This window comes from Coccinella septempunctata, chromosome 6 (genome assembly GCF_907165205.1).
Source record: "Coccinella septempunctata chromosome 6, icCocSept1.1, whole genome shotgun sequence".
Classification (NCBI taxonomy): domain Eukaryota; kingdom Metazoa; phylum Arthropoda; class Insecta; order Coleoptera; family Coccinellidae; genus Coccinella; species Coccinella septempunctata.
The window spans coordinates 33,940,457-33,954,516 of record NC_058194.1 but is presented as its reverse complement, the minus strand read 5'-3'; the positions used below and the strand labels follow the sequence as shown (position 1 = coordinate 33,954,516).

At 37.4% G+C, this 14,060-nt stretch overlaps 5 protein-coding genes across 9 annotated transcripts in view; 1 reads left to right on the top strand and 4 right to left on the bottom strand.

The window, feature by feature from the left end:
* Positions 1–4,054, top strand: part of LOC123314775 (syntaxin-binding protein 5) — an 88,951-nt gene extending 84,897 nt beyond the window's left edge. For all 3 annotated transcript variants that reach the window (XM_044900120.1, XM_044900119.1, XM_044900118.1), the window contains exons 20-23: positions 150–236; positions 1,519–1,614; positions 1,673–1,797; positions 1,943–4,054. In XM_044900120.1, the coding sequence (XP_044756055.1) occupies positions 150–236; positions 1,519–1,614; positions 1,673–1,797; positions 1,943–2,196 (562 nt within the window). In that variant the 3' untranslated portion in view covers positions 2,197–4,054. The remainder of the gene's footprint in view (positions 1–149; positions 237–1,518; positions 1,615–1,672; positions 1,798–1,942) is intronic.
* A 201-nt stretch (positions 4,055–4,255) lies between these two features.
* On the bottom strand, positions 4,256–5,935 carry LOC123314784 (transcriptional adapter 1-like). Its single transcript, XM_044900133.1, has 3 exons — positions 5,778–5,935; positions 4,972–5,495; positions 4,256–4,892 (listed from the first exon to the last, which is right to left on the bottom strand). Exons 1-3 carry the CDS (start codon positions 5,779–5,781, stop codon positions 4,506–4,508), a joined length of 915 nt encoding a protein of 304 aa, XP_044756068.1. The 5' UTR covers positions 5,782–5,935; the 3' UTR covers positions 4,256–4,505.
* Positions 5,936–6,188: 253 nt separating this feature from the next.
* Positions 6,189–7,824, bottom strand: LOC123314778 (CAAX prenyl protease 1 homolog). The gene is made up of 2 exons (XM_044900123.1): positions 7,629–7,824; positions 6,189–7,572 (listed from the first exon to the last, which is right to left on the bottom strand). The coding sequence occupies exons 1-2, from the start codon at positions 7,719–7,721 to the stop codon at positions 6,379–6,381; spliced, it is 1,287 nt and encodes a 428-aa protein (XP_044756058.1). The 5' UTR covers positions 7,722–7,824; the 3' UTR covers positions 6,189–6,378.
* A 332-nt stretch (positions 7,825–8,156) lies between these two features.
* Positions 8,157–9,631, bottom strand: LOC123315467 (CAAX prenyl protease 1 homolog). Of its 2 annotated transcripts, none has more exons than XM_044901159.1 (2): positions 9,501–9,631; positions 8,157–9,356 (listed from the first exon to the last, which is right to left on the bottom strand). In XM_044901159.1, the coding sequence occupies exons 1-2, from the start codon at positions 9,588–9,590 to the stop codon at positions 8,157–8,159; spliced, it is 1,290 nt and encodes a 429-aa protein (XP_044757094.1). In that variant the 5' UTR covers positions 9,591–9,631. The 2 variants fall into 2 exon arrangements, with proteins under 2 accessions (XP_044757094.1, XP_044757095.1); XM_044901160.1 differs by having other exon boundaries at positions 9,505–9,624.
* A 216-nt stretch (positions 9,632–9,847) lies between these two features.
* Positions 9,848–13,790, bottom strand: LOC123315301 (cullin-5). 2 transcript variants are annotated; one of them, XM_044900950.1, is made up of 7 exons: positions 13,602–13,790; positions 13,017–13,551; positions 12,607–12,949; positions 12,038–12,544; positions 11,076–11,375; positions 10,687–11,023; positions 9,848–10,514 (listed from the first exon to the last, which is right to left on the bottom strand). In XM_044900950.1, the coding sequence occupies exons 1-7, from the start codon at positions 13,608–13,610 to the stop codon at positions 10,227–10,229; spliced, it is 2,319 nt and encodes a 772-aa protein (XP_044756885.1). In that variant the 5' UTR covers positions 13,611–13,790; the 3' UTR covers positions 9,848–10,226. The 2 variants fall into 2 exon arrangements, with proteins under 2 accessions (XP_044756885.1, XP_044756886.1); XM_044900951.1 differs by lacking the exon at positions 13,602–13,790 and having other exon boundaries at positions 13,017–13,240; positions 13,344–13,480.
* Between the last annotated feature and the right edge of the window lie 270 nt (positions 13,791–14,060).

The window sequence follows — 14,060 nt, the reverse complement described above, 5'->3', positions numbered from 1 at the left end:
ACTTGGAGTCTCATCTTTGAATTGAATTGTTTTATCTCTGTTTTTGTTAGTGTTTTTTTAATATTCGATGTGATTCACTACTTTTGATGTAGTTGTATTATATTTCCATTTATGCCCTAGTTTGCTTCTAATCTACCTTGCTGTGCTAGTTTCCAGACACAAACTAACAAGGGCATAGTAGACCCAATGTTGTCAATTTGGGGCCAACAACTAATAGTTAACGAGGATACTGACCAGTAAGTTCATTCCGGGTACTAAATCAATTCGATAAACGTTTGACTCATCGTCAATTGATTGGGAATTTTAAATGTTTTTCTACAATCTAACAGAAGGTGGTTTCTACATTAAGAACAAGGTGATACTTTTTGCATTTGATTCAAATAATCTTTATTTTATTTATAATCTCCTGTTTTTTTTTCACAACATCCTGTTCGGAAATGTAAGAACCTATCTTCGTTGTGGTCATGTTTGTATTTTATACGAAAAAATTTTTTTGATGTTTTCAAATTTTTGAGGTGTCCGAATGCAGCAGCGGTTTTTTAACATTCGTTGCAAGCAATTTTACATGTTTTTTCTCGATTACTATATTTAATATGTACTCATTCATATGACAGGCTATTAAATAAATGTTCTAATCGGATTACAGACAACTGTTGTTGTTGGGTAACATTCGATGGCTAAACCTCATCAACGATACTAAACTTTTGGGCAAGCATCCTCATCAGACCTAACCTTACCTCACCCTGCCTATAACCAACATAACCTATCTGCACAAGCTTCCCAGTTTCTGACGATTTCACACGAAAAACATTGAAAAGAATCGAATAATTATAAGAAAGGAATAAAAGAATTTAAAGGAAACCTAAACTAGCAAAAGAAAAAACGTTCTATCATTATATTTATTGTTTTTTACTCTTTTATTTCCACTTGGTCGGTATTTGCTATTTTTGAACGATTCAATATAGTTTATGAAACTGGGTAAATCTTTTTATTTTTAGTACAAGCCCAAGATTGACCATCAATCGCTTTTGATTTTGAAATTGACTGAAATCTAAAGTTTCGTAAGTAATTATAAGAAACACTAGTCACAAAAATAGTCATCGACTTGAAAATGATTTTTTTTATACCTTAAAAAAACCAAATGAAAGCACAAAACTCAAATCACCATCCAACAATTGGTTATTTAGCACAATTACTCAGGCACTGCATTTTGGGGTTTTCAGCATGGTGTTTACAGGTTTTATCGATAATGCTTTCGAGAAAAAATTCTGCATGTGATTGTTAGGGATAACATTTACTTTGTACTATATTACATTGCTAAGAAAAAATTTTTTTAACCTCGTTCATGCTCAGAAAAATTGTTCTATAAATTTTATATAGTTAACCTAATTAAAATGTCATGTAGGTAGGTAGCATTATGTGATTTTTCTTGAATTAAACTCGTCCGAAACTCTCAAATTGTCCACTACAAAACGGCAAGTCGAAATCTAGCGTCTAATCCTGACGGATTCTTTGTAGGATCGCGAGAACCTTCTGCTTCAGCAACAGAGGACACGGTCTCTATCTGGCCACGCCGTCGGAACTGCAGAAATTCACTATCTGCTCCGAATTCTGGTGAGTTAAACACGTAAACGGACCGAATCGATCATTTTTTCGTCGTTTTTTTCGACAGCTCAACGTTCAACGACATGGTCGGAGAGCTCTTCCTCGCGATGGACATGCCCGAACCTCCGAAAGAGGGATTCTTCAAGGGTCTGTTCGGCGGAGGAGTGCGGCAGTTGGACAGGGAAGAGCTATGTGAGTCTCCGGTTATATATCCACAGTCGACGGCGAAGCAACGCGATGCAACGCAACTCGTAATCGACCAAGTTGCGTTGCATCGCGTTGCGCCTCTACGAGTCGATATCGGCGTGTTTCATCGGTGTTTCTTCTCGCATTTCAGTCGGAGAATCTAGCGGCAAGGCGAACAAATCCGTGGCGAAGCACATCCCGGGCAATCTGCAGGATATGGGCACCAGGGTGACGAGCGCGACCAGCGAGGTGAACAGGGCGCACAAGCTGATGCTGGAACGCGGCGAAAGGTTGAACCGTCTGGAGGACAGCGCGGAGAGGATGCGCAACGAGGCGGAAAATTTCTCGTCTTCCGCGCACGAGGTGATGCTCAAATACAGAGACAAGAAATGGTACCAATTGTGAGCGTCTCCCTGTTGACTGTACATTTCTCGAATCTAGTCTGAATGTAGTCAATGAACATCGTCCGCTGATCGGTTTTCGTCGACGTAGGAGAATGAGAAGAAATCGTTGAGCAAGGTTCGTAGTAGAATAGGTTATGAAATTTTGACAGTTGACGTTTTGTCAACGCGAAACTTCAACCGTCGATATTCCACGGCCCACTCGACTTCGAATTTTTCACAACACACGTTATCACACCGTTTCCAACGCTATAAAAAATTTCAATAATCTTCCTACGATTCAGACATTCTCACGCCATCTATCGATTGTTGTTCACCTCGTCAGAAACCCACAAATATCGAATTTTCCATTTAATTTCGGGTATTAGGGTCTACGGATGTATCTAGTCAATTTCGATTCGGTGAAAACCCTTCAAGTCTAAGCTTGATCTTAACGTGAAATGTGATACTATGATCAGTATGGAGAAAGAGATGAAATTTCTATTTTGAACTATTGTTCGTCACTATTTAACAGAGCACACAGTTTCTGCACACGGAAGTTGCATCTTATTGTCTCTATTCTTCGTTATAAGGTAATTTTGAAGCTCGGCATATGCGCGAATTTGATGGGATGAAGCAAAGATCAAACAATTACTTGAGCATGTTCTTAATCAATGCTGCATATAAATATATAGATATGAGAATTAAACATTTCGAATTCCTGTAAATTAGGTACTTGATATAGAAACCAACAAATGACTCTAAACTGTTAACCTCTCAATTGAGCTACACAATTGATTTTGTACTTTTCTAGATTCATTTCCTTTGTACGTGTATACTTTCGATTTATATTTTTCTAGTATTAACGTAATGTATGTAAATAAGGCCCGTTATTGTGGCAGGGTCGTATAATCGATGTAAATAAATATATAATATATTTCATTTTGTAAAGAAAAAATATTGGAAGACAATAAGCTCTATAATTTTTCTCTCTTGATTATTTCGGCTCTGACTGAACTTCGTTGCTCCATTGACGTCGTCAGGGCTGGCCTTGAACATTTTCAGTGAACCTTAATCACGTTAAATTCCCCAAACCAAGTGCGCTAATTTTTTTTGATCGATAAACTTTGTCGAATATTACTTAAGTCGGCAACGGAGTTCAGGTATCGCCATGGAACTATGTGGATTAGTTAGTAACAAATTAATTTGAAATGTCTTCCTCCTAATTTTTCCTCTAATCTTGTTGAATACCTGCTCTTCATTAATATCTTATTTGATTCGTCAAGTGAATGCGATCAAGTTATGTGAAGTGGTCCAAAAATATATATCAAAAAAGATCAAAATATTTCCACGATAATGTTGGACAAGGATGGCCTAAGTACTTGGGAATGAAATAAAGATATTAAGAATTATAGAAACCGAATGAATTGTATAAAATCCGTAGGAATAGAAAAAAAAATGTTAACGTAGACTATTTGATATATATACTTAATGATGAAGAACGATCCGTTCTGTGCATAATATATTATAATTATTACCGATTTGTAAATTTAACGAGCTGGACTCTACGTTTTTTAATTTCGTCTGTGCGAAGAATGAGAACGCCTATATCACGTAGCCTGTCTCGTTTTTTATTATTCGTCTTTTAATGGATGTTGTCTCGGTTGATATAAATTTTATTTTAAATTTTAACAGATGATAATCTATTTAGAGGGAACAAAGTGTTAGCGAATTTCAAGAATGTTTTAGTACTCATCTCGGAAAAATTATTTTCTCTGCGATCATGAAACTGGTTATTATTTGACGTAATACTGTCGAATGTTATGCTACTTAGTAATGAAGAAATTATATTATTGTTCTATAAATAGATCAGTTGTTTTTAAGAAATGCATTTTATTTCCTCCCCCCAAGTTCCAACTATGTTTTGACAAGTATCCCTAGGGGCTCGCGCACCGACAATCAGACTTACTTCCAGTGCCGTGTGATCTCGGACAGAACGGCGTCTTACCGTACTGAACATGTGCAGAGTGATCGAAAATTTCGAAATTAGGTGGGGAAAGAGATGGCAATGAAGAAGTATCTCAGAAGATAACAATGTATCTTTGTTTATTTCCACCTACATCTTGGAATAAAAACAATAAAGTTATCCTAAAATACACACATACAGATTAAAATCAACAAATCCTTCAACTAGTCGAAAAATTAATATTTTCAACAGTCGAACCTTGAAATAGTGGTTGGTCCAACTCATCCACAGAGGAACTCTTTCAAAATAATCTCGTTGGTAATTCAGACGTCGAAAACTTAAATAATAAATTTCAACTCACTTCCAATTCACTGACTATCCGTCTGCAGATCTAACTTCAACAAGTGCACTTGAGAACTAGCACCGAATCCTAAGAGTTTTGGATGGTCTTTCAGAGTATCGTACAAGAGTTGGACGGACAGAATGTTGTCCACCTTGGTCCTCTTGGAACTGGAATACGCAAATGCCAACTGTTGCTCTATCCTCTCCAAGGACGGTTTAGGTCTCGGAACGAAGCTATCCTCATCCTCCAGCACCTCTATCCTGGATTGTTCCGTATCGTCGACAACGTTACTATAGTTCCTGAGAAAAGGATCGGGTATGGGCAGGTTGAAGCCGTACTGAAACTTACCGTCTCGTACCTTGAAACCTTTCTTTCTGGATATCATAGCCGTGAGTATGTTCTTGACGAAGGTCTGCAATCGAAACAGGCTTTGAGCTAAGAGTTTTTAAAAACCTCTGGCTGAACTTTTAAGACCCTCACAAGAGAATTACCTGGCAAGAGTGTACAAGGACGTCGGTCACGTTGGCCTCAGCTCCGTGTAGGCCGTTTTCCCAAGCAGTCAAGGCAATCCGGGTGGATATGAACCCTTGGTCCGGCATGAACAGCTCGGACGCCGCAGATCTCACGTTAAAATCGTTCGGAATTATCTTCGAAGGGCTCAAGGGTTGCACATAATCCACGAATTCCGCGGGCTGGTAATGACCCCTCCTAGTCGAGGACTTGCCGTTCTCATCCGACACCTTGCTACTCTTGTATTTCTGCGGTTCCGGCGGCTCGATGGTCTGCGTTATCTTCGAAGTGTCCGAGCTGGTTTTCTCCAAGAGGGCCCTGAGGAATCTGTTGTGCGCCACTATCTGTTCTTCGTTCAGGAGCAACTTTCTGGCCTGTCTGTCAAACTCTTCCTTGTTGACGGGTGAATTGAGCAGGAACCACTGTCTCAAGATTGCGAAGTATTCTTTCAGGAGATCCGCTCCCACCACAGACTCCAGTTGGACCCTGGCTTCGTTCAGTGAGTCTGGAAATTCAAAGTTTTGCTCACTGACACTTCGCCAATTCAAAAAATTGCAAGATAATTCTTGACCAATAAAATCTGAGGAAAGAGTGTATGGTTTGAACAGATCCAATGTCAAAGCAACATTTCTACAAAGACGTTGAATTATCGAATGGATCTAGCGTTAGGACGAATCGACTGAATTAAATATTGAAAGCAAAATTACAAAAAAATTTGAATGAGTTGTTATTCTTCTCATCAAATTGAATATCTCATTGTATAAAATGCTTGATGAAATTCACTCACCCATTTCATTACAATATTCACGTTTATAAAAAACTTTCACAAATACATTTCCCCGAATTTTCAATCAAATATTTTAGGTTAGAAAAACAAACAACTGTCAAAGAGTTAGGTTAGTTAGGGGGTGCGTTCAGGTTACATATAAAAATTATTATTCTATGTTCTATGCTTCTTCTTTCGTTGTGCTTGGCAGTGGGGCCATCCCGTAATCTATGCTCAGAGATATCTTTATCTATGCTCTTTTGGCTGATTCACAGAACACAAAAAATCTATGGTCAACTTCACTGAATAATTTTTCTGGGGAACGATACGAGAGTACCAAAAAATACCCATTTAAAATTTTCAATATAATTTTTACACCTCGAGAGATTGCTTTGAAAATTTCCAGTTAAAATTGATGCCTGCTGTAGCATATAGTTTTCACCACATATTCTTTATTATGTCAAACCTTGTTGTAAAATATCATATTGAATGTTTATACAAATGTTGAGAAAAAAGTTAAATTATAACAATACAAAATTTTCTATCAGTTCTGAAAAAATTACGTTATCAAAGACATTGTTCTTTTATTTAATTGGAAAAAACATATTGAACAAGGAATACTTCATTCATTTTTGAAATGTTTGAGGGCTTCTAATCTTTCTAATAATGGTGGATGAGAATGATGCCAAGCAGAGTAGAAATTATCATAAATTGGAAATCCTAAGTTGTCCTTATTCAACTGCACTAGAGCTTTTTCCAAGTATTCTGCCTTGCCCATTTTAACTGCAAATTCATCTGCTTGGAATTCGAACATTCTGGATAAACAAGTCATCAAAAATGAGACTAAAGTATTATATGGCATCATAATGAACTGAAGTACTCCTAATAAACCGACCAATACTGGCTGAGAGTTAAAAAAGCCAAGTGCTTTGTACAGTGGTGGATATTTGAACATAAATGCAAAAATATAGAATAGCAAAAAGAGGTTCACTTGAAATACTAGGATATTTTTCGTTATGTGATTGTGTTTCCAGTGTCCCAATTCGTGGCATAAAACAGCAAGAATTTCCTCATCTCCACACCCACTTCCATCATCCTTGGCTAACAGTGTATCAAATAATACTATTCGTTTCGACTTGAACAAACCATAGAAATAAGCGTTACTATGAGTGGATCTCTTTGAACCTTCTACTACATAAATGTTGGTCAAAGGAAATTCTAATTTGGATGCAAGTTTCTCTATATTAGTTCTAAGTTCACCCTCTGGCAAGGGTACGAATGTATCAAACAATGGTGCTATCACAGATGGATAAATTGTGAGCACAACTAATGTGATGATACACACTACAGCCCACAACCACACAAAGAAATAATCTCCTCCTTTCCTCACAACCAGGATAACTATAGATGCTATTATCATACTAAACACTTGAGCAATCGCATAACTCTTCAGTTTATCCCATATGAAAAATCCAGCTGTTTGCTTATTGAAACCAAACTTCTCTTCTAACACAAAAGTATAATAAATTGTGAAAGGTAAGTCGACGACTGTTGAAAGAGTTTGCAAGATAAGGAACCACACACAACTAACAGCCACTTCACTAGTGTAAGGACTCAGAACTCGGGATGTCTCCCAAAAGTGGGATAATAAATCTGAGTATATAACAAAAGTAGTAACCACCAATGAAAATGTATCTTTGTAAAATCCAAATTGACTCTTAGCCAAAGTGTATAATCTTGCTTTTTGGAAAGTCTGTTCATTCATTACATTTTTTAGCTCCTTAGGAACCTCCTCAGTGTCTTGAACTTTTTTACGCTGTAAAATTCAAATGTGTGAATTAACCTAATAACCCAACAACCTGCATTTCTCACCTGTCTTATAGAAAGGTACATTTCCCAAATGAACTCGATCCATATGAAAAGGAGTATTATATATTTCAGTGTTAATGGGTCGATCAAAATCATTTTGAATGTATTCGATTAATATTTGCGCTAATAAATCTTCACTTCATTTTCAGAAGAAAAAATCAATGATTGTAACATAGACAAGTAGTAAAAAGGGAAAATTCTGTGTTCTATCAAAGGTTCTATGTCTAGGAACCACAGATCGCACTTTAATTTTCACCATAGAAGAAAATCTTTGTTTGTCAGGTCACAGAATATACAGAGAAAAGGTGCGTTCGTTTTTGCAATCCGAGAGGCATTCTCTTGTCTCTGCCGGGAGGCGAGGGATTTTTGCCACGTGACTAAGGACCAGAGTTTCTGCTAGGAGCGCTAGGAACTAATCTGGACCAAGGAAGAAATCGAAAACTTGGTCAATGAGCTAAATGCCTCGTTATACATTAGGCTTTTGGCTACCTCAAGAGCGAGTCACAAAAAAATTCATTTAAACTGTTTTATTTATAAATTGGCAGAAACCTTATTCAAGTTATGTAACCTTTCGAGTAGAGACGGTTGATAAAAATTATGCTTGCTGTATAAAGGATCTACAACTGGAAATTCGAAACTAACAACGTAAATTTTTATCAAAGCTCTCTCAATCTCATATTTCATTCCCAGTTGGACAGCGAACGTATCAGCTTCATATTCGCAGCTTCGTGTCCAAGACATCAGGGTAAAAGCCGTCAAAATATTATATGGCAGCATAACGTATTGCACTGTTATCATGATGCCAACGAGCACCGGCGTCGATTCGTGAAAACCAAACGCTTCATACACTACCTTCTTCTCGAAACAATAAACGAATATCAAGAACCACATTAAAAGAGCCGTTTGCAGAATACAAAACTTTTTTACGTCGTGATTCTTATACCAATGACCGAGTTGATGTATGACGAGAGCCAAAATTTCTTCTTCGTCCAAACTGTCCTGCAGCTCAGCCACTGGTAAAATATTGACTGAAATCACGATGCTCTTCTTGAATACTCCGTAGTAATAGACGCAACTGTGCTCTTCCATCACACGACTATATGGTAGTATTTCTATTTTTTCCAAAGGAAAATCTAATTCCTTGCAAAGAATTTCGATATGATTCCTCAACTCACCCTGAGGAAACTCGACCAAACTTACAGTAGACTGGTATCCAATCCATTGGGACAAATTGGTACCAATCGAGAGCAGAATACAGGACATAATCCATAAAAAAATGAAAAACAAACGTCCGGCAAAAAGAGCGGTAACTACAACCGCTGCGGCAATAGCGGTTGAAAAAATCTCTATCACGATAAAACTGGAAACGCTTTCCTTCAAAAAATCTTTCACACTCAACACTGGCATTTCTAAACTCTTCTCTAAGATAAAATTGCGGTAGAGATCGAAGGGGAAGTCCACCAGCGAAGTGAAAGCACACAGGGCAGCCAACCAAATACAGCTAGTCACAATTTCACTTCCGTAGGGATCTTTCTTGGAAGCGTAATTCCACAAATACGCCAAATAGTCGCCTTGTATCATCGCAGAGGAAAAAGCGACAGAGACCAGACTCTTGGCAAGGAGAAAATCTAAGTTCGCCAATGTATAATCTCGGGACACTCTGAATATCGGAGGGGGCATAACGAAGCGGATTTCTCTTGGCAGTTCATGTGTGTGTCGAACTTTATTGAACTGAAAAATGAATGCATATCAATATTCTTCAAATTCAAACTTGGATAAGTTACAACTGGATTTCTATGATTCATCATAGAGTTATACCAATTTGAAATCTTTCGTAAAAAACAAGACGGTCAAAATTTCGATATGAACACATACTTGCCTTCTATTTAGGTACGCTTGCCATATAAATTCCATCCAGAGACAAAACAAAACGCTATTCTTCAGTAAATTCGCCACTAAAAACATGTAACTTTCAAACTAATTATTCACTGACATTTCAAAAATTATTGGGATCACAGACACACATTTCATCAAACACAGAAATATTATTAGATCACAGAACTGTATTGAGCACAGAAACAGAATTGATCACAGAAACATAATTAATTGATCACAGAACTATATTGAGCACAGAAACTTTGTGTGCAATGTCAAATGTAGCCAATCTTGTAAAAAAATATGTTGCGAGATCTACATTTTTTTTCTAACGAAAACAAACGCAATTCTTGGAGAAACGCTTTAATTTCAGTTTACAACGGGTACCAAATTTTACCAATTGAAAAAAGAAATGTATAAATAAGGAAAAAGCTCACGCTGACTATCTGAATGTTATAAAAAGATACAATTGCAGGAAACCATTAACAAGAGCAAATGTTTGTACTATTTGTCGATTACGTTCACTCTCAATTATATTTGGTATGAATTCAATCAATCTATGATAAAATAAGTCACAAGAAATAAAAATCAGTAGAGAAAACTATCGAATAAAAAATCTAGATATTAAATTTGAATTCATATTTGATATAGCAGTTTCTCAATTCAATCCAGATTCGAGAATTATTAGTTGACAAACTTGCCTCAGTTTATCCAACCTCAATAACATCATGCCATATAAATAAACGTGTTAATATCATCATCATCTCTCTTCATATATTTATGTTCTATTAACCATTCTAATTGTTCCTTGATCATTTTTTTGGTGGGAATAAACATATTTTTCAGAATATCTACTAGTTCTGTCTGTAAAGCTGCATTGGTTATCTTCTTGCGCATCTTCAGAATCTTTATTATAGCTTCTTGTGTTCTTAATATCCTCAATTGCACAATAGATTGATTGTCCTCGATCTGAGAACTCTCCGTACTCAATTGCAAACGTCCTATGAGATTCACCTGAGAAAAAGTAATCAATGAAAAAGATTAATCAATTCTATGCTCGTATTCACAACCTCAAAAAAATCAGCTTAACCATAGAACCATATTACCCAAAGAGGCCATGGAATTTTCGAAAGTCAAGTGTCAAAATTCCATGGCAATGGTTGATAATTCAACCAATAGTCCTTACCTTTCCCCTTTTCTGAGGCTTGCCATTCTTCACCAGCGCAAAATCTTGATTCACCCAAAAGACGGTATCTTCGGTGAATTCCTTAGCGCTATTAACCGGCGGCGAAAACATCAACAGCTGTCTTTTCAGCTTGGGAAAGGCCACCAAGGACCAGAGCGTCCTGCGCAATTCCCCGTTGGGTAACTCGGTCGCGAGACGCAGGTTCTCGTAGGTGATTTTGTCGTTGGGCCGCTGATTCCAAGCGAACAAAACGGCCATCTGAAAAGTGGTAACGTCCAGGTCGAACTTTCCGCCGTTGACGGCGAAGTTGATCGTTCCGTTGCTCATGTGATGGTACCTGAAATTTCAAGAAGTAGAACCCACAAGAAAGTGAACAAAACGAAGAATACCATAGTAATTTTCTACCGGAGTGTTTCTTTCGATAAAACTCTTCGATCTCGGGAATGTAATCTTCCAGTTCGACTGGCAAACTAACGGTAACTCTTTCTGAGAATCTGGCCCAAGCTCCTGCGTTCAATATCTTGATATTGATAGCGTCATGTTTAGCAGTCGAGGTTCTGAACTGCGAGTTCAAGTCTTCGCTCACTTTTATGTCTTGGAACATTCTCGCTAATTTATTTACATAGTCTGCTGGCATTCCCACCTCTCTCAGCCACTCCACCATGTCTTCTTCCTTCTCGCTGTCGATACTACAAAAAAAATTTGTTTTTATTTAACCAAGGAAAAAAAATTACCCAGTAAGGCATCTTTTTTGTTCTTCAAGATATACTGAATCCGTAACAGCATGAACATAGAACCTAACCCACCCTAAAATAAAACTACTGTCAACTACCTAACCTAACCTAAACAGAAAACTGCTGTCAAACCCGACATAAAAACTGCTCTCTAACCCAACCTAAAATAAAACTACTGTCAAACCTAACCTAAACAGAAAACTGCTGTCAAACCTGACATAAAAACTGCTATCTAACCTAACTTATAATGATAACTGCTGTCAAAATTTCCTCACCTAACCCATAGACATAGAGACATGGACTGTGCCTTCCCTTTATATCTATGCATGAAATACGGTCAAAAAAAGTGACAGAGAGAAAAACACGTCGGGAATGCAGTTGTCTTTTTCTAGAATTTTGATTGGTCTACACTCACCTCTATGTGAACAAAAAAGAGAAAGGTATATCCCGACGAGCTTTTCTCTCTTTCTAATAAATAGCCAATTTCATGCTGGCATTGCTCAGTCCATGTCTCTATGTCTATGACCTAACCTAACCAGAAAACTGCTGTCAAACCTGACATAAAAACTGCTATCTAACCTAACTTATAATGATAACTGCTGTCAAAATTTCCTCACCTGGCATCGACAATCAACCTCCTGGTGAGATGCGCCTTGTGATACCGCATAAACACGTCTTTATTATTCACATACTTTAATAACAACAGCACATCTTTGAGTCTCGAATCGATTTCGTCCGACGTTAATCTCTTGGACAGAGGAGTTCTTCTCAGCAACATATCACAATAATTGGCTAATAATTCAGGACATTTGCTCTCGGGCGCGACAGATTTGCCGCCAGCCGACCTTCCGGCATTAAGATCTAACGAGAAGACTTTGGTGTCGTTTACTACTTTCTTGAACGCCTTGTCGCGGGACGTGAGGAACCTGGGATCGTCGGAGAAGGCCTCGTGGACCAAATCCGTGAATTTTCTGTACAGCTCTAGCAGACGCTCCACGTACTTTTCAGAGTCTAGGGTTATCACATCTGCGGCCGCCACCATTTCGGCCAATCCTTCCTGCTCTATGTGCTGTTCTAGCTCCCATTGCATCGGGACTATTCCTTCTTCCACCCGTCCTAAGAGGCTGTATAACAAAACGAAAAAATAGCAAAGGAAACTTCCATGGCAGGTTCAATTGGCCCTTACCGATATAATAATTGAAGTCTTTCTGTCTCTCCTGCCTTGATTAATGGCTTGCATTCATTCAACAAAATCACAATGGGCTCCTGGACAAGCACTTTGACACAGCAATCCACAACTCGGTTACTTCCAGCTTCGAGATACTTTTTAGCACGAGCTTCTTCTTCCTTCAATTTCTGCTCAGCATACTTCATATAAGCAATTACTCCATTCTCATTAAGTTGCTGGGTGACTTTCAATTTGTAAAATAAGGTCGTACTATTGATATAAGTTGCTTCGAAATATTCCCTGTAGATTTTCAAGTGATCATCTGGGTTTGAGCAGAGGTTTACAAAAGAATCCCTCACCCCTATAAAAAAGTATATCAGACGACATAAGAAACATTAGTAAATTCAAAGCGTAGTAATGAATCTAACCTGTAACCAACTGTGAATCAAAGGCTTCCCCATTCCTTTCAAGATAAATTAATCTCATAGCACTGTCTTGAAGCCTATCTTTAATATTATTGAATATACTATTGTTCCAGCAATCTAACATGAGCTTCCTGACAATACTATCATTATTCTGTCCTTTTTTTACAGCAGTCCCCTGTACATTGGAACTACCCGTTGTTTTACCCTGAAGAGAACTTTCTAACTGTCTGAAAGGTGTTGGTAAATAATTACATTGGGTAAAGAACTTTTGCCATTCAACTATATATGCTTTTAGCAGAGTCTCTTCTCGTTGTTGAGCCATCACCCTACCTTGGGCTTGTTTAATATATTGAACAATGTCGTCATGAAGAGCATCTCTTAGTTTAATTGGACCTTTTTCATCCCACAAACAAACTAAATGTACATCATAAAATAATTCTTGCCATTCAACAGGAGTGACTGCTTCCTGTTTGAGAAGTTTAAGGACAGTTGGTCGCATAAAAGACCACTTATCCTCAAATTTGAGCTGTCCTTTCTCCTATAAAAATGACAATCAGAAAGTTTACCAGAGGATTTGGAAAGATGTACCTTCAACATTTCAGATAGAATAAAAACAACTATCGCTTTAATAAATTAAAATAAGATATGTTCATACTTTGAAACACTGAAACAATTATATATTAAACATAAAAGTATTTTACATTATGGTCATATTGCTTTCCTAGCCTACGAATACGAAATTACGAACAAACCGAAAGCAAACATCTGTTTTGTTTGACATTTCGATTGTCAATTATGAAATGACAACTGCAAGATTGCAACTTGAAGGTACAAAAGTACAAACCAAAGATTATAGAGTAGAGTAGAGTAGTAGAGTACTCTATAATCTTTGGTACAAACTATTTTATCGTATTATGCGATTACTTTTTTGGGTACTCTCGTTAAATTTTTCTGGAATCATCTACTTTTTCAACGTTGTTTAGATTTTTTTTTATAATTCCTTTCGTTACAGCGGGTTACCACCAAACAAAAATAAGAAAAACATGA